Genomic DNA, 20870 nt, shown 5'->3' with positions numbered 1-20870 from the left:
GTTATCTGGGTCATCACTTAAGTTGGTGACCTTTCCTTGTTCACCAGATATTGTTGCAGAAAGATCTCAATTCATCACTGAAAAAAAGGTGATGTACCCACCTGAGTCTCAAAAAAGTAGCCACATTTGTTCATACAAATTTAAGCTTCTAATTAAAGGCACTTCCACATCATGTCTGTTGACTAAACAGAAAAATTCCTTTGGAAAAGGTTCACACTGTTCTGTTCCTCAGATACTGGAGGTCTTACCACACAACTGGTAGACTCGGCACCATCAACACAAAATGCTACAGAAAACAAGGATCTCTGTGCAAGGTGAGAAACCAAAGGAATGGAAACTGTCTCAGGCCTCTAAAGGTTTCATATTCCACTACTTAATGCCTGACAAGCAACCAGAAGGAATCTCTGTGTCCATAGTCTGGTAACTTGTATCTGACATGAACAACAACTTGCATAACCCACAGCTGAACCTGAAAAACTAAACCAAAAATCCCACAGGAACATCTGCTGCTGTGCAACTCAGATCCTGAAGAAGAGAGGAGATGCACAAAGATGAGGGAAAAGGCTTAAATAGACTGCTGTGACTGAGGCAGAATAAGCAACTGCTTTGGGAAGTAAAGGTGCAGGTTTTCTAGTTTCCTGCCTGATAAGGGTCAAGAAGTGATATAAACCTGTGAACCTTTTGAACTTAAGTTGAGTGTACATAAACGTCTAGATACTTCCAGGATGCCAGCTCCAGTACCTGAAGGGAGCTTATAAGCAGGAGGGGATTCAACTTTTTAAAAGAGCAGATAATGGAGGACAAGGGGGAATGGACTAAAACTAAAGGAAGGAAGGTCTAGATTAGATATTAGGGGGAAGTTTATTACAGAGAGAGTGGTGAGGTGCTGGAACAGGCTGCCCAGAGAGGTAGTGGATGCCCTGTCCCTGGAGGTGTTCAACGCCAGGTTGGATGGGGCCCTGGGCAGCCTTGTGTAGATCCAGGCCTGGAGGTTGGTGTCCCTGCCTGTGGCAGGGGGGTTGGAGCTCTATGATCCTTGGGGTCCCTTCCAACCCAGACCATTCTATGATTCTATGATTCTATGATGCCCATTCAACAGAATGACAAGGCCTTTGTTTACGATAGTTACTCTAGCAAAATGAAAACAAAATTAAAAAACAAAACAAAATGTCATCTTGTAATTTCAGAAAACAACAAATCCAGTACATAATCATGAGTCTAACTAGAAAAAAAAACCAAATTCATTAGCAGTCATTTCCAAAAGAGGCGCTAAGAGCAACACTTGATGATTCTCAAGGTGTCACTGAACAACAGAAAAAGGTTTTTCTCCCCTGTGAATACAAACACATGGAGATTCACCCATGAGCATCATTCTTCTGCTCCCACAGAGCAATCTTATAATGTCAGAAGCCAACCTTCAAGCCAGTGCCAGATCGTGCCACACAAAGATATGCCTACTTTGGAACAGCTTTCCTGCGTGAAGATCAATGACTAGGGAAACCCAACGAGGCATTGCCAACATGGCATTGCTTCAGATTGGCTGTCCTCCACTGCATCTTGCCCAGTACACAGTTACTCTCATGCAGCACACATCAGCACTGAGGCAGAGAAGTAAAATGCATCCTTCTGTCAAGATAATTTCGACAAAGATTTGCTAGTCTGCACCATCAAACTGCAACAGCATTCCCTGACAGTGTGCAAGAAAGAGAAAAAGTAAATCTGAAGTCAAGAGTTGACCTGTCCTGGACTCAAACACCACAAGCAGACAGAATGATTACAGAAAACCAGAATGAGATGTAAAGGGTTCGGGTTTTTCTGAGAAAAAGTAAAACTTCCAACACCAAGCTATCTTATACTTGCAAGGAGTATTAAAGAACGGTGCCTAAAAGGCAATTCTGCAGCAGCAAAGGAATTGTACTTAGCATAAGAAGGAAGGGTAAATTTCCTTTGCTTTCATCACATCTTCATACAAGATGAAAAAGAATTTGTGGCAGTGCAGAACTGGGATATCATGACAACAATCAAGATGCACAAGGGTTCTCAAAAGAAGCACACAGAAGAGCCCTAGAACACAGATACCACCTGCTAACAGAGGTCCTTCTCTATTAAAAAGAAAAATCACATTTTTATAAAGACTTCTGACCAATCCTCTTGAATGCCATATGCTATAAGCATATGGATCAACTTTCCTCAGGAAGAAGACAGGATGAACCAGCATTAGTTCTGAAACACTATTGTGGGAAATAGGTAGTATTTGTTGGAGTGGGAAGACAAGGAGGTTTGCAACAGCATAGATTCACCTTGTTAAAATAGTACACAACTGAGGGACTACAAGAATAATAAAGAATGCCTGATAGATTATGGCCAGAGCTCATAAACATTACCAACTTTGTAAGTCTGTCCTAAGTTAACTAGGGAACGATCCATTTTATTTCTCAAGAATGACATGACACAGCAGGACACTTAAATTTCACAACTGTAATGCAAAGAACTGCAGACACCACAAAAACAGTTGGCTGCACTAGCCTGCCTTCCAGGCATTCCTAGTCAGCAACATTAAAGACAACTGAATTAGATGGTTATGCTTTAGACAAATTAATGATGCCTTACTTGTTTTTAATTTAAGATTCATATTCAAATATAAATCGAAATATTAGCTATTTTATTAAAAGTTGCTAGCTAAATAAAATTCTCACATAGCTTTGCTAACGTATTTCTGCAACTAAACCAGTTCCTAAGAGGCTCAGACTGGAACAGCAATTACTCCCATATTACACTGTGACTTTCATGTACATAACAAAATTGGCAATATATTAATTTCCAAGACTTTTTAAATTCTAACACACACAAGTTAAAAAGGAAAAGGTTTACTGCTCAGGCAATTGCCGACTGATAAACCAGGACTTTAATAAAAGCATACCAAGAATATGTTTGTAGAATGACCTCGTGAAGTAGATGTTCACCAGCTGCCTGTGGTTCAGAGCCAGCCCCAGGATCTGGCCTGCAAAACGGAAGTAGTTCAAATGATCTGGATTTACAGAAGAGTTGCTGTTGGGCTGGAAAGTTGTTCCTATAAAATAAAAATACCACGTTTCGTGACTTTTTTAAGTGAAATTAATATTATCAAACACACAAAGCATCTGAAACTACTGAAAGAGCCTTTTTTTGGGTTTCTGGAAGATTATTTGGTGTTTTTGTTTACACTAAAAAGACATCAGAACGAAACATATTAGAAGGTAATGACATCCCATTATTAGAATGATACTGCTTAGCCACTCTCCAAGGCACCACTCAATTATCATCAGCATATGCTGATGATCACGATCTGCTAAATTTGGTCCTCCTCTTACCATACTGCTCTGTGTATGTTTTGCTCACTCTAATGGGCCACACTTCTATGAACTTAAGAAGATTCTATGAACTCAAAGCAGCACCAGAATGCTTCTACTTCCTTTCATCTGTCTGCATCTGGCTGGAGCCAGGAGACCATCCAGTCCTTGTGTCTTTGAGGTGGTCTTTTTCCAAACAGACATGCCTGAACTTTTCCTTATAACTTCTGAGGAACTAATCTATGCCTCTATTGTTGACTGCATATCTTGACACTTCCCAATACTTTTGTAAGGTAGAAAGCAAATCATGTATCACAGATGAAGTAGTCTTTAATTGATAAAGACGTGCTTTATAAGAAGAACCCAAAAGACAAAAAGTCAAATACAAGGTAGACTGGTAGACATCAACAACTGTTTTCACCACAAGAATTAACTGATTGAATTTGTGGATTTCTAAAAGAGAACAAGAGAAAACCTCCACAGTTCCCTTAGAGAAGACAGAGAAGAAAGGAAGGAAAACACTTTCTATACTATTTAACGTGTTACATCCTTCAACTACCAGGCAGAAATAACAGATTCATTAAAACCAACAACTGACTCTCCTGTCAGAAGAAAGAACAAAATCCAAGTAACATTAAGAAAAATATTTCATCTAAAGTGATAAGAACGTACAATGAGTAGATTGCTTGTTTCATATATATACATAGATATATATTCGAGATTAATTCTGTCAGTGTTTCTTTTAAAATGTAAGAAACACATTCTGAAACCAATTAAGTGACCTTTTTTCTTGGGTTATAAAGATATTTTTATAAAAGACAACACTTTATAATTAGTGGAAAAAAGGCAGAGACATACCATCAGCTGACTGGGTAAATAAGGCATAATCTGGGTTAACTATTTCACTGGATAAGATATCAAACCACTCACGCACCACACCCTGTCCCTGCATGTCAAAAGGATAAAACATATTAGTACACAGAACTTTCACGGCACTAACACTTATGCTAGGCAATGACACGATTCTTAAAGCAGAAGTTTTAAATGAGGATTTAGTTCAAACCAATACCTGTGATATATGGAAATATTCTCTATAAACACCATAAAGGAAAACCATGCAATTTTACCCACCATGCCTTCTTCTCCATGAAATCTCACAGCAATCCCCTGCTTTAGTTTTGCACAATTTGCTTTAGACACAACTTCACAGCTACTCCTAAAAATAGAATCTAAACAAAGTCCAAATTAATTTAATTCATTATGTTACAATATACTGCAAAGATATACTAATTCCATTTATAACACAATACCTCTGTGAACCAAAAGGATGTCATTTTCATTGACAGGCCTGTGCACCATGTCCGAATCTGGCTGCCCAGCATGCAGATGTTCATAGAACCATTCACAGCGATCTTTAAAAGGCTACAAAACAAGGGACAAACCATATTATGTAGGTGCATCAACTGAATAATTCCCATCTCATAAGCATGACAGGAAAATGCTTATCCATAGTTCTCAATTTCTGAGATGTGCAGAGAGTTACTTGGTACTACCTCAATACACTATTTCTTGGGAAGAGGAAAGGACTAGACATGCCCTTGAGTGCTTGCTGAAGACTGGCGTGCAGAAAGAATGGACCATCCAATTATCCAGAAACCACTATCAGAGTTCACCACACAGGAGAAAAGCACAAAACTTCTTCCAAGGCAAGGGCCTAGGTAAAAAGTCAGTCACTAACTTCTGTAACACTACTGATTATCAACCACAGTGAGCACAGAAGCACAAGTGATGCTAACAAGTCATGTTTGTAGTAAAGCTGGCAATAAAAAACTGCCCAAAGGAATCAGAAACCTTCCAAAGCAATTCCTAGGTGAGATGGTCCTAGCTTGTTTGACTCCTCATTTAGATGGGCATTTTGCAATTCCTCTGAGACATGTATGACACAAGCTTGGCCTCTCTCATCTATCACAATTCACAGAATGTACTTTTAGTTATCTGACAAATAGGGTCTCATTTCTCAGGGTCTCTTTATTATTCACAGGTAATGAATTTCAAAAAACACCTATTTCAGCCAAACAATGAGTAAACAATACACCCACACTATGTCCTAAAACCAAAACTGAATAACCAAAAGCAATGTGCATCTAAAAATAAAGGCATGTTACTGTTCACAAATAGAAACAAAGCTGTTTGTCTTTGACCAAAACAGTTCATATTCAAGAACATAACAGAGAACAAGGCAAAAGTGCAGCAGTGTGTGCTAAAAGAAGGAGTTACAAAAATAGTTCATTATCGTCCAAAGGTAATTTATAGTAAAACAAACACACAGCTCTATCTCTGAGCTACATGTAGTCAATCAATCTTAACAAAGGTAAGTAATGAAAACGTGGCCACTGCCTAAGACTAGTGCCATGTAAAGTAACAGACTTCCACACAGGGGTTTGCTCACTTATTTTTTCACTTAACTATACTAGCCTTTCCTAGAGCAACTCTTCAGTCTGGAATCCCTGTCTTAAACAAAACACATCCCACCAAAACAAAAACAAAAGGAAACATTAGGAAACAGCAACAAGACAACATGATGTTTCACTGAGCAAGCTGCCACTAATTAACTATGGCCAAATAAATAATAGCAGTGTTATGGTTTGTCTCAGTACATTAAGTCAATTGGGGGAAAAGCATGTTAAAGCTCAATCTATTAGATGTGCACAGATAGATTTAATAATAGAAAAATAACTGTTTAACTGAAAGTTGGACATGCAAGACATTTAATATTAGTCATCTCAAATGGAATTATGCAAGTATTTTAAAGAGTTACAAGTACAGAAATCTGTCTGCCATGTCTGCTTAATCTTATCTTTCAACATCCCAGATTCAGAAGCACTGGAGGCCAGAAATAGTTCTTCCACCCTCCCTAAACAGATTTTTTTAAGTATTATTTTTAAACAAAACACATTCTTTATATTCACAGAAGTTGAAACTAAACATCTCCTGACATTTACCTGAGCTTTTATGATGTGCATAAATCTGGACATTAGTTCAGGACACTCAAGAAGAAAATGAAAATGATCAAAAATTATTTTGGGATTTCTGAAAAAAAGAAAAAAAAAGAGTTAGAAGACTGTTAGTCACAGATCTAATACTAATGTTTCATAGTATATAAAGTCTACATGAAGAGACAATGCAATTAGTCACATAGAAAAGCTCCAAATTCTTCTATTTCATGTCTTCCTAACCCTCACTGCCAAATGACTTATACTTCCCCAGCCTTTGAACATGGAGGGTTACAAGCAGCTCCAAACAGGTGGTTATTAACTGGGCAGTTCCAGAGAAACTCTGGAAACAACCAAGTGTAGAAAGATGGTTTAGACGCCTTTAAGAAGTCATTAAGTAAAATACACTTAAGGATGAATGAAAGTTTTCATTTGCTTCAAAAGAGAAAACTTTTTTGGGAACAAAGATGAGGAAAGAAGCTGTTACTATTCTGCTGCTCTGTGGAAAAAAAAAAAAAAAAAAAACAACTGTTCATGAAATCTCACACAATCTTACAAAAGGATTGCTTTACATATCTGGAAGAGTTCAGTTAAGCCTGAGCACTGAATCATTAATATACACTCCCTTGAATTTGGCAGAGCCATTAAGGTGCACATGGTACATGTGTCACAACAATAACATAAAAATACAACTCAGGAAGATGAGAAATAAGAGTTAGAATTATTTTTGGAGAAAAAAAAAGAAAACAACTATAAATTCCATATTTCTTTAAGCTTACCGATTAACAAAACACTTAAGGACCTCATCATGTTTACAGACAAATTCTATAAAACGTGGCGATGTCATCCTGTTCAAAGACAATCATAAGATACTTTTGGTTAATGAAGTTGAAAAGAATTTAATTTACATTGTTTGGGTTGTTTTGTTCTGGGTTTTTTTTAAATAAAACACTGTGCAAATAGAAACTGACGTTGTTTAACTAGTCAATCATGAAATGAAAAGCTCAGCAGCATTAAGATTTCATAATAAACTAATAGAAAAGACAAAAATGTCAACAATAAAAGCCAAGCAACCTGTCCACTAACTGTTACTAACTTCATGAACAAAAAAACCTCATACTGTTGGAGACAGACATATTTCTATTGAATCCTTCCAGCTTTCAATACAACAATGGAAACCTGTATATCTATCTATACATATACACATGGAAGAACTGATATTACATGCATAATGAACATAAGCACATTGTTCTATCCTCTTGTATGAAACTCCCACCATGAAACTTCTGAATTGTAGCAAATACGGTAAAAAAACAGGAAGAAATAATGTTACAAAATGAACAAACGACATAATGGGGAGCAAGGTGGCATTTAATGCCTTTGTGAAATAACAAAACTACTTGCCAGGCAAGCATCTCACCTACTAGCATAGAATTTTATTTTTTTCTCTGATATATCTGGAGAACAAGGGGAGGGTTAATATCAGTGCAAATTTTACTCTCTTTATCTACATCTATGTTCTATGTTTTTTAAAGGAGGAATTCTTAATTGGATCCTTTACCTTCATTAGCAAAAGCTAATGAATACTTGCAAACAAGGATAAAACCTTCTCATCAAGAGCCCTGAAAGGTTGTTATCCTGGACTATTATTTTTCACATTCCTAGAACTGTTCCCTGTTTCCCACACCAATTTAGACATTTTTCTCTTACTCTGTATTAAAAAAATAAGTCTTACCATAACTTTCCCTCCATCCACACAAAAACAAGCAAGTAAAATCTTCCACAGACTAAAAATTAACATCTTAAAACATACCACTTCTCTGACAGATAAATCTGGAGGTATTAAACAACTAAAACACTTCCCTAAAAGGAAATTAACTCTACCTGTAAACTGCCACACAAACTGTGAGGTGCAACATATGGGGCAGGGCTGACATGACCCAGTTAACACACACTCATCAGTTTTGATGCCGAAAGACTGGAACATTGTATCTTAAAGAATGACTAGATCCAATATCAGAATTTGCAGAAGAAAAGTAATTGTGGCAAGTAAAAAAATAACTTCAATATCTCAAACGTTAACCAGCTAGTTTTCCATTTAAGCATGAAATGTCATCTTTATGGTATGATTATTAGGAACAATGGAACACTATGGGCTCTTGTTTACTCTCCTCCAATAAGCTTAAGATGCTCAAATCTAAAATTAGAGCTGTTTTAAATTTTTTTGCCTGAAAACGTAATTATTTTTTGAGAATTTCCAGGGTTATTTGAAGATGGCAGCATTACTGAGTTACACTACTGTGCCATTTACAAAAACTTAAGTAGAAGAGTCTGAAATCTTTGTACTTCTCTACACAGTTCTGAAAAGCCCTAAAGCTGTGCAACTCAGGTGCATTCTTGCCTCACTTTCCTGAATCCCAGGGAATTCTCCCAATTGTCACTGGAACAGTTCTTACTCTCCCGGCTTCTATAACTCTTGATTAAACCTACGCACTATCCACAGGAGTTCTCCCTAATCTGAAGCATGAATTAAACACACAGATGGACTCATTAGGCAAGGCCCATCAGCATGTCGCTGGGACAGCAAGTCACAAGCTCTGACTTGGCTGCCCTGAGTGGGACTCAATGATCCTTATGGGTCTGTTCCAACTTGGGATATTATAGGATTCTGTGATAAAGAGGGGGATGAGAAGGGAAATCAAACCACTGCTATAAACATTTCCACTTTTCATTTCATGGCTGTACATAATACTTCATTGGCATTTTATCTTAGCAGGGTTTGATGGAGATTTCAAGGGAAATGGCTAATCAGTCATTCCTTTTTCAAGATGGACAAAAATTAAAAGTACTGAGATGCTTGTGGAACATGCTGATACCCAGATTATCTCCCAAGTGTCCACAGAGGAGTGTGCTCCAAGACAAATAGTACTGGTTGACTTGAAAGCTTTTATTCCACTAGGTTTGGAAGAGAAAAAAAACCCTTCCAGTGGCTGGGAATAACCAAGAGTTGTCATGTCACAGCAACCATGCTTCCAGATTCCTCAGGGAATACTCGCTTAATCCTCTGCTCGAGATGGTCAAAGGATCCTTTCCTTGAGAATTCCATAACAATCTTGGACAGACTAAGACTTCAGTGACAGCAGACATGCTTTTTTTTTTTTTTTAAATCTAGACACTGATAGTATTAAATTTACCTAAATTATAGAGCCTGATCCACACAAATATGCTTGCCAGCCTGGGACAGGATTCCAAGCGAGCATTATTTTGAGATTGAACTCTCCTTGTTACAAACTTCTGCAATATAGCCAAACAAGTTTTGCCCCAGCTGTCATGTACATATACAAAGATAATTCACATTATTTTTTTCTGAGCTTATTGCTGTTACTGTGTAATCACATTAAGTTTCACATTAAGAACAGAAGAAACAGCTAAGTTTCAAGAGATCAAAATCAGATGTCCTGCAAGTATCCCTCATGATTAAAAAGAGCCATTAGAGATTCAGTACAAAAGCTGCCTCAATGCAGTTACTTTCACAGGCAGCAGCACTATGTAAAACATGACATTGTTGGCTGGTGCCATTAAAGCTGGGAAAATTAAAACAAATAACTGAACCAGTGATAGAAAGCATACCCTTGACCACCACCCATATCATCTGGTCAGCACCAGTGGTCTTCAAAAAAAACAAGTATGATTTTAAAATGGTAACAGTTTCAGCAACAAATGGGATTCTCCTTACCCCTGAGGCATCTGACAGGAGCAGCACATATAAAAGGCTTGAATGACAGCACTTAGCCTGTTTGCTGTCATGGAGATAACATCCTGGCAATCAGCACAGGCTTCCTGCTTCCCGGCAACATCATATGTTCTCGACTGCTCAGCATCAGCAGATAGCTCTTTCCTGCCCTCAGTTCCTGCAGCGGCAAAGGATGGCATAGGAGTAGCATCCTGGTGGTCTGGTCCTTTTTGTTTCAGTAAAATAGAAGTAATGTTGGCAGAGTCCCTTTTGTTTTTCATCAGCTCTGTGGCAATAAGAACAAGCCACTCATCTAGAGAATGCCAGAGGAGTTCCAGTGGCTGCAATGAACACATGCAAAAACAGACAGAAAAGGAACACGTTGACATTAGATAATATTAATGATGTGATAATCCTCTTAAGGCAAATAAATATCACACATGTTTAAAAGCTTCAAAATGATCCTTTAGGAGTCATGTTAGAGAGGAGTCAAATGGTCATAAAATTCTGTACTTGTAGCCACAGAGCACTAAAAGAAAATGTCACAGAGAAGGAAAATTATCAAGCAGCAGATGGAACAAAAATAAAATCATTTCAAAAGGGTGAAATACCAAACTATTTAACAGAGTTTGGCCTCGTTGTTACAGAGCATACTACTGCCTGACTGCTATAGTCAAGCAGAGAGAGAGTACTACTACATACATTGAGTTTCCAGAATAAGCTCCCTCTACCAGGTACATGGAGCAAACCTCAGACAAGGTCACCAAGATTCAAGCTCATTCACATATCTAATAAGGCATGCTTTATGCATAGTGTGAGCTCATATAGTTCATTCTGATATTATCTCAGATGCCTTGGAGTAAGGGTCATTAATATCTAGCTTTATTAAACAGAAACAAGTATCAGTAAATCATACAGCAATTTTCAAAGCCAAAAATTTTAGTTAAACAAAGTCACTCTCTCTTCACTACCACCAGCTTAAAACCAATACAATCAAAGCCTGATACAATTTCATCATTATACATTTGCCTGGAGATGCAGGCCTACTACAGAGGAGTGAAAGTGCTGAGAGACCTATGGCTTTCTCATGAGCATTTCAATAAACACAAGGGCTGGTGGTGCTGTCAGTTAATGGTGTTTTAGAGGTCTGGTGAGCACTGGGAGGTATATCCTAAAGGGAGGCAATTCCGGCCCAAGTCTTTCATAGCATTCCAAGAGTAAACTTCTAAATGCACTCCTTTTTCCATACCTTGCTGTTACATGCAGATTTTTCAACAATTAAGGCAAAGACATAGCAGATACTGAAAATTATGTTCTCATCTTCTAAAGTTCACTTTAAAAATAAAGAACTGTTCGCAGCATGCTGTATCAGCAGTCTATCTAGAGAGCTGTCAGTACACCCAACAGCAACACATTCTCAATACACAAAAAATTACTTCTCATAAAAGGTGTAGATTAAAAAATTCTGTCGTAGTTTACTATTGAAAAAAATAACCATTATGCTTCCATTTTTTCCCCCCACTAAGAAGTTTGGGGAAAGCCAGCCTGATTGCTAAGACTGGTAGATTTTGCTCAACATACTGTATGATACTGAACCCTTGTACTCCTAGCGACCACACATGTTGCCAGACAGTGACCCAAACACCTGCAGCGTATGTACCATTTTCTTTGTAAATGCCTGCCATGCAGGATCACGTTTGCCTCCTCCCAAGGCTCTGCAGACCTTCACCATAGAACATCATGTAGAAAACCTCACTAAAGGAAACCAGGAGTCATTGAACATATGAAAGAATAAAAATGCAGCTGTGTTCTTAACGTGTTTCTCACAAGAAACAAGGTAGTTATTTGCTAAAATGTAGTTTTCTCCCAAGTATTCAATGCTTAACTTGTCAGACACCAGTTTTCCTGCTGATACCTTGTGTTTTCTCTTATTTCCCCACAGACTTAACATGACTTTCAGGACTCTTGCAACCAATCTGTTTTTCCAAAGTTAGGTTTTTTTTCACAGATTCTGATCACAAACCTATTCAAAAGCACAGTCAACCATAACAACTTCAACATTTCACTTTTTTTTTTCTAGACTGGCATCAGAACATAAAGCACACTTCTAAATATTGCCTACCACCTCCACACCCATGGCTATCAGCTTTTTATGTTAGCATCCGTGATCAGACTTTGTCAAGCATAATACAGACGTTCAATCAAACCATTAGCAACACTTTCAAAACTACAAGTCAGCATTCTTCAGTCACTTCTTACCATGAACAGCATGTTAAACCTTTACTCAATCCTCAGCTTCCACAGCCCCCATTTCAGGAAAATTTCTTTGGAATTATACATCTGATACAATCAAGTACCAAGCTTTTACAGCTACACATCTCATCTCTCAAATGCAAGGATTTAACTATCCAATGCCTTCCTCTTCACCCAACTAGAAAGCAAGGCACTAGAAATCAAACCAATATTCAAACTGTTACACTGGAGCAGGTATTTTAAGAAAGAGGGAGTGTGAGAACACTAATCCATGAAGTGACCTGCGTAGCAGCAGAGAAGTCAGTTCAATTCTAGAAATGAATAGTAACTGAAAATGTTACGGGCTTCACAGCTTTGTTCAACTAGGCAGGGAGATTTTACAAGTTTCCCCAACACATGTTCATACTGAACAGCAATTAGAAGAGCTAATTGAGTAGCTCTTCTACTCTCTTACTAAAAGAGTAAAAGTAATGAATGTAAACCTGGTCAAAATCACTATTCATATTGTTTTCTCATTGGTAGGATTTCGCAGTAGCTTGTTTCATAATTAGGTGTTAAAATTCAATAACTTTCATTTCTTAAAACATGAGTACAAGAGCGTGTCTCCATCACCTAGTGCTCCCACTTCAAAGCATTTGGATAAGCCTGAATCGACCAGGCCTGTAATGAATTGCACATAGGGAACTTCAGTAAGGCAAAGATGGCTCTGCAGTTTTGTCTTTGTCAAGCAACAGCATTCCTCAGTAGCCCCCAGTCAAGATAAATGCACATTTTCAATCCCTTCCAAACTGGATTAGTAGCAATATGTTCAATCAGTATGCTAATATAGAAAAACTCAACACAGCACTAAGAAAAAAAGTCCTAAGAAAGTTTTTCATGTCTTATACTGGATAGAAAATGGTTTTGCACCAGCTTTTTAAAGGAATCATGAAGTACATCTTCAATGATCATCAGGTACAGATCTATTTAGACCTAAGAGGAGCATACTCAGAAGGAAAGGAAACGATCCCCTACACAACGCAGGATGGCCTCTGCACATCCCACAAGACAGAATTCTGCCACTGCTACCCTCAGTCCTCCACAGATAAAAGCTTCTAGGTACATTATTGAAAGATGAGAGTCTTGAACAACAGACTGGCTTCCTATATAGTGAAGGCTTACAGATATTCTCTGTATTCATTCTCACAAATTCACAGCACTGGGAGAAGCGGGTGGTGACCTGTATCACTTCCTTGTGCTCTTAAAAGTACTCAAGACCTTACACATGACACTAACAAACAATCTGAGAGACTTCCCCCCCTTTCCCCATAAAACCTGTATCAAAATTCAAATTATCAACAATATTTATCCCCACAACTGACCTTTAAGATCAGTAGCACATTCCAGTTTGCAGCTGCTTTCCTCTAAAACATTCAATGTGGATCTCAAATTTAATATCTGACTTTAACACAGATTTCGCTGTATTTAGGAGCAGCAACTTATATGGTTTCCATACTAAACAGTTATACATTTTCAAGGAAACTCAAATAAAACAAAAGCCAGAAAAGCAGTTCTTTGTCACAGACCAGCACGTCCCACCTGCCAGTATTGGTACCAATGAGAACATACAACTGCCAGGTCTCCGAGTGGCCTCTGCAGCACTGTAGTAATTTAGAGATATAGTGGACTTTTTTCCCTTCTCCCAGAAGGCAGAAAGGATCATCCCAAACACATTTTCAAGGAAAAAATAAACAAAAGAAAAGGAAAGGTAGGAGTAAGAGAGAATGGGATGTCACCCAACTGACTCACTCTCATCTCCCACTACCCAGTTACTGTAAATTCAGGGAAGACCAGACTAATCCAACCACAGCTGAAGATTAATATAGCATTGCCAGACCCCATTCACAAATGAGACAGCAGTTTTCTATTTTTGAGTTTGAAGTTTAAATCCACCTTTAAAATACCACAAAGACAAATGGCCCCTAATGAAGGGCTCAGTTTTAATACTTCTAAAATAACTAAATTAAACAGTAACAATAATTTTTAAATCATCCTGATTTTTTTTTTGTTTGTTATCTAATGCAACAGTAGCATACATTTTATACATTTTTCACATTTATGTCCTGGGTTCAGCTAGGGTAGAGTTCATTTTCAGTCTTACACCAGCTACTAAAAAAATCTTCAAAAAAACATAGGTGTTGTTTTTACACAATTAAGAATTACTGGTATTTTCTGGGACAACCACGCCAGTTGTGTAATACATTTACTGCAAAAGACTTAACTCCATACTAAACTGAGAAACAATTTTTTCAGAATATAAAGTTGTTTGGGCACACAGATCAGTGACATAATTTCCTTCATAAATTGCAATTCAATGCTTTTATTTGTTTTATAGTGAATTCTGAAATGACCTGGAGATGAAATCATAAACTTTTTCGGTTAAGAGCAAACACAAAATGCAAGATGAGGTCAGTTACTCTGAACACCTTGGAAAAAAGGTAGCAGAATATCTCACTGTAGATAGCTTCTGGATTAAATAGCAAGCAGACATTAAATGTGTTTCATCTGGCACATTTAAACAGAATTTCACAAAAACTGTTATAAAATGCTAACTTTAATAAAATTATTCATGTTATTTGGGTAGGGCTTTGGTTTTTTGGAACTAGAAATCTGGTTAAACTCACAATGTGCCAATCTAGCTCAACATATTTTAGTGAGAAACTCTGCAGTACAATTATTACATTACATGCTGTACAATGCATTACATTCTGCACACTATTTTTCATGCTCAACCACTAGTTTTATAATCATTGTGTAAATCAATTCACTGGTATAACTACTTTGCTAACAGAGAAAAACATTTATGCTTGGTCTTTTAAACTAGTCTAATGCTTTTCTACTTTCTAAGAGAGGACCTGTAAACAAAACGCAATCTATTTAAATAAATATAGCTGGAATTAAGGGTATAGTCTTTTATGACCTTATTAAAATTGCTGAGTCTTAAAAGTCATTAAAAGCAACCTAAGACATATCATCAAATAAATGCAGTGATTTCAAAACACCCTCCAAGAAATTCAGAGGTGAAGGAAAATTCTCATGTAATTGTTGGCATCTAGATTTGGTGATATGAACCGTACTATGCAAGAGGATGGGAAAAGGAGATAGGGCAAGAGACCGCCCTTCAGTTCTTACTATTTAGGTGTTCTGAACAGTGTGTTGGTTATATACTCAATGCATATTAAGTGGCACACAGGGAACTGGAACTGCTTTACAGAAAGGAAAGCTATTATTTTCTACAGAGGGATTTCTCAAGTATTTAAAAAAAAACAACAAAACAACTTCAGGAATTAAACATCTAAATGGCAAATACCTAAAACAATTGTTTGAAAACAGCTATAAATCGATAACCCTGGGAGGGTGGTAGTAAGCTAGTATGTTTGAAAGAGTATAATAATAAAATTCAGGAACAACTTGGGAAAAAAATATATATTATGATCACAGTGAAAACAATGAACATATTAAGCACCCTATTTCCATTTATCTTGTGAATCTGGGTGAAGTTGAATGATCAGAATTCCCAATGATTCTCCAACTGCCGTTCTGAAATTACAATAATACAATCTACTAATTAATATTACTACATTTTGAGATTACTACACACAAATAAGATAACAGCAATAAAAACAAAGTTTACCAAAATCAGCTGGGTGACTAGGCCTTCAACATCTAATACAAAATACATTAAACAAGAAACAGAAATCATAAGATGAGATGTGCATCGGTGGTGGGAAAACAATAATTAAGGAGAAAGAAAAAAAGAAGGAGGAAGGCTTAACTTAATAAGGGATAGGGACATCAACCAAACTTACTTCCTGTTCATGAGATGTCTGATTAATGAATGCATGCTTTGTGAAATTCATCTCTTTAACGTCTATCTTCCTAACAACATCATATACTTTTCTGACCTTGAACACCTGACTTCTTGGAGTTTTATTTCCATTGTAGCCCATGTCATTTCCATTACTGGGAGAGGATGGGCCAATGCGAAAGACATGGCAAAATATCCTCACGATCCTTAAGAGACTCTTCATTTGAGCTTCATAATTACTTGACAAGCTGGGGGAAAAAATGGAATATTTAAGTTTCTTTTCCTAGATGAAACAATTTAGTATATTTAGGAGTAAGCAATCTAATGGTCGGGTCTTACACACATGCTGAAATCACACCCCTAAGCTTTAAACCATAATGAAATTTAGCTCTTCTTCCCTGCACCAGCCCCAAACATCAAACATAAGCACTAATTTTATTAGCAGGTACTCAAAATTTTTAACTAGAAGTGAAATAAGAACAGCAAGTTCCAGAACTGTCAAAATACTTCATTTGTTTTTATGCATATGTACAATTCTTATGAACCACTGGTAAGAACTTGAACTTACTACAATACGGATCTCTGTTTATGAAGTAAGGATCTCAACATATGAAACAAAGATATCCAGTTGAAAAAGATTTCCAAACCAGAGAATATAGAATCCAATGGTAAATGTGTACTGACTGATCAGATGTGCTATCACATTCCATCCTCACCTAGCTAAATGCCCATTAAAAACCTCAATTAGAGAAAGGATCAGGATGGCAAAGATGACACTATTTCTACTCAAGAGAAACCTAACTAAGAGATATTGCATAAAACATATCAATGCTTTTATTTATCCAACAATTAAAAGTTTTAAGCCTTCTTAACTGAACTGGCCAACACTGAACTCTGTACCAATATAATCACAAAACGTGAGATACTCATGAGTTCATGCACAAGCAGAACATTCTCCATCAAAGTCAGCTTAGAGGACTTCTTACTCCTGGGGGTTTAAGGAAAGAAAACTGTCTTGAACACATAATAAAAACTGCAGGAAATTGAAACTTTTTCTACGAACTCTACTCATGTACGAATATTACAGGAGTGAGTGCATGTTCAATTCTATCCTTAAAGTACTTGCAACATGTTTTTCTTTTATAATATCAGTATACACCAGAAAACTAACACCTTAGAGGATGGTGTAAACCTCTGATACAATTATTAATCCATTAATTCACAAATGTGAAACACAGCTACTTGTAACATCACTGCACCTTTAACATGACTTCTCTCTCTCTATGGCCTGGGTAAAAGCAAAAGACTTTTTTACAGCACCATATTAGACATGTTTTATAGCAGTCATTACACTACCAGTGAGGTGTTAATTTAAAAAAAAGCTGCACACTAAGTATTCTACCAAGCTGATACATATGCAAAGTATGACTATCTTGTCACAATTTAAGACTTCACCCAAATAAATTTTCAGTAAATCTAGATTAAGGAATATAAACAATGCAAGAGCAGAAGCATCAAGTTTTCAACTAGGTAACGAAAATTCCCTGACCAGTGGGCTGTAATTGTTCTGACAGAAACTCTGGTCACAGTCACAGGTTAGTAATTGGAAAAAATTGTGCTTGTATACTAAAAGAATGTATGAATATAATAAGCTAACTTAAGTATTGGGGAAAAAAAAATTTCAATTAAGGCTCATCATCCCTCAAGCAGCAGTGTTTTCCTGGTGAAATTTCAGATTAAATTTCCAGGTCTCCAAGAAAAGGATTTACATAAACTTTAAAGTGCTTTTAATAGTTTACTGAAGCTTTTACTAGTGTATTTGTAAATGCTTTTCTAAGCCCAACAAGCACCAAATCACGTGACACTACAATTATTTCCTGGGAAGAGACAATACACAGTGGAGGTAATAACTGAATAGGCTCCTTGCTAATACTCAAGGTAGAATTCCTCAGGCAGAAGCTTGGTAGCTCCTGGCTACCTGCTAAAAGCATTACAAAAAACAGCTTAAGACACTTGCAAGCTAAACAACCAACAAACCTAACAGCAACAGGCTGTGGGGTAGCACCCAGGAAACTTAACAGTGATGAAACTAGTTCAGCCATGCAAGAGTAATTATTGAAGGTTTTAATGTACAGAGTGCACTTTTATCATTTATTGGAAGAAGAGAGAAGAAAGAGACCCAAGGTCATAGGTCTGTATTCCCCAAGTACTACCTTCATGCTCATTATGTTAATAAAAATGCAACTAAGAAATACTTCATTGACATAAAGATTGAACCTTGAGCCACGGAACAGAACTGGAGAAAATACGACACAGTTTTTGCAAAACTTTCTTGTAACAGAAAAAGAAAATAACTCAATTTCCCTTGTGACATATTAAAAAGTACCAAACAGCAGCGGGTCAGGATACCCTTAGTACAGGCATCTCTGGAAATGCCTGCCCATACAATACACAACACAATGCAAAGCTTTGGGGTTTGACCCAATGATCTCTCAAGGTCCCTTTCCAACCCCTATGATTCTGTGATTCTGTGATTCCAACTTGTCTTCAGCATCACCTCGTCAACTCACAGGCAGCAGTGAAGGAGTACATACTGACTCAAATCCAGAGGCAGTACAGGCACAGATGCTGTTTCAACAGCCATAACGATGTAACATGGCTCAATACAGAGGAACAGTAACAATAATAAATCAAATCTAAACACACAATCAGTTTAATTTATCTCTGAAGATACTGAAATAAATACTGCTTCATGTGATCTAATCCAGGTACTACAACTCCTGGCAATGTCCCTCTACAAAGGAAGTTTAAAACCCGCTCCTGCAGAATAGTTCTACACTTTATCATGATTTATTTGTGGGAAATCTACTGGCTCTAATCAAGTCTGGAGACAAATGCAACATGTTACAGTAAGGCTCGTTACACACGGAAGCCCAGCAACAGCCAAACTTCAAAGTTATGTTGGCAGCAACAAAATATCGTTAATGTCTTTATGCTCTTTCACCCCGAATGTCTGAGGGATCTCTTCAGTTCATTCATCAAGACAAGCACTCATCAAAGAAAGACTGTGAATCATTAATTTCCTGCCATTGTCTAGGAGTTCTGACATGCCTTCTACAGACTCTAGACAAGTTTATCATTGATGGGGAATTAAAAAAAAAGCACCTACAATAAGAATATATTATTTAATATCCATCTAACTGATAGACAACTTGAGCCAAAGTCTTACAGTTCTACAACCTATGTTAACAGGCCTGTCCCATTACAGAAGACTCTTAACCCTCTCTTTTCCAAAAAGCTAGCCAGAACGCACAAGGGAAGGTTCCTTGCTGACACTTTCAGGCTCTTGACCTCTTTAAGAAAAGATTTTCTTAGCTTCTAGTAAATCATAAAGGTCAGGGAAAATTCTGCTAGCTATCAAAAACATTAAAACATTGGTGGTGTTTCAAAAAACTGCAGATGAGGCATTTTGAAGAAACTCCCTCAAAGAAAAAAACACAAAAACTAGGAAGGCATGAAAGGAAAATATGCTTGCCTGTTTTATGCATTTCCCCAAGTACCATTCCTCGAGCTGCTGACGCAGCACACTGGTGGATGAAATTTTCGGTCTCATATATTAGTAGCCATGGAAGAAAGTCAGAGCCAGCAAACATAAGAAATGTCTGAAGCAACAATACTCTCCTCAAACATAGAAAGCAAGCATGCAGAAAGCAAAGATGCAGAAGATAATTTAAAACAAGAAAGGAAAAAAAGGAATGATTGATAGTTGGCAAAAATGCTTCACTTTCCTACAGCTGACATAACCAAACAAAAAATACACTTCTCTAACTCCAGCTTCTAGGCACTGGCAGCTGTACAAGGACACCAACTTTTTCTTGCTGGTGAGAAGAGAACTTTGTCTCCTGAAGTCCTCATGAATATAGTGATGTAAACAGGTGCTGTCATACAAAATCAGATTTGAGCTCCACCTACTCCAGCATGTGCCCAGCATCACACAGTTTAGATTATTAGAACTATTAAGTAGCACGAACAACCAGGCAGCTTGTCAACCTACTTATGATCCCCTCACACTTACCTAAGCAGTTTGTGACCATTTGTTGTAGCAACTTCAGCAAGACTTGTTAGGATTTTAAGATACTGGCTTTCACTCTGCTGAGACAAGTGTTCCAGAACTTGCCGCAACTGATAAAGTAAAACAAAAGAAATTGATTGAGCACCAGGTCAACATTTAATCTACAACATTATCACCCAAGCATTAGCATTTAGCAATATAACACACATCTGTATCGTCTAGTATCTAATCTAACCTCAATTGCAAATTACAATTTCAATAAGATCTCCTGAGATTACTGAAAATAAATACATTCTAGTGTCAGTGTATGTACTACAGGATACATATATATGTAAAATTTGAGTTATATATGAAGTATGGGATGCAGGGGGAAATGGCCAGCCCCTTTTCAGTGGTCTGTGGGGACAGGACAAGGGGTAATGGCTGCAAGTTGGAGCACAGGAAGTTCCACACCAACATGGGGAAGAACTTTTCCACAGTGAGGGTGACAGAGCCCTGGGACAGGCTGCCCAGGGAGGTGGTGGAGTCTCTTTCTCTGGAGATATCCAAGACCCGTCTGGACGCCCATCTGGGCAATATGAGCTGGGGAGCTGTTTGGCAGGGGGGTTGGACCCGATGATCTCTTGAGGTCCCTTCCAACCCC

At 37.5% G+C, this 20870-nt stretch overlaps 1 protein-coding gene across 4 annotated transcripts in view; it reads right to left on the bottom strand.

The window, feature by feature from the left end:
• Positions 1–20870, bottom strand: part of HACE1 (HECT domain and ankyrin repeat containing E3 ubiquitin protein ligase 1) — a gene marked incomplete at its 5' end in the record, with an annotated part of 51336 nt that overhangs the window by 12298 nt on the left and 18168 nt on the right. For 3 of the 4 annotated variants that reach the window (XM_084262159.1, XM_084262160.1, XM_084262161.1), the window contains 9 exons: positions 2921–3070; positions 4188–4275; positions 4461–4558; positions 4640–4751; positions 6332–6419; positions 7102–7170; positions 10059–10396; positions 16253–16403; positions 20231–20337. In XM_084262159.1, the coding sequence (XP_084118285.1) occupies positions 2921–3070; positions 4188–4275; positions 4461–4558; positions 4640–4751; positions 6332–6419; positions 7102–7170; positions 10059–10396; positions 16253–16403; positions 20231–20337 (1201 nt within the window). Of the gene's footprint in view, positions 1–2920; positions 3071–4187; positions 4276–4460; positions 4559–4639; positions 4752–6331; positions 6420–7101; positions 7171–10058; positions 10397–16156; positions 16404–20230; positions 20338–20870 lie in introns of all 4 variants that reach the window. The other variant, XM_084262158.1, reaches the window with a different exon arrangement.

Source organism: Gallinula chloropus, assembly GCF_964237585.1.
Source record: "Gallinula chloropus genome assembly, chromosome: 3".
In the NCBI taxonomy this organism is placed as follows: domain Eukaryota; kingdom Metazoa; phylum Chordata; class Aves; order Gruiformes; family Rallidae; genus Gallinula; species Gallinula chloropus.
Note: the sequence above shows the minus strand (reverse complement) of the source record. Positions and strands in the feature narration are given on the sequence as shown.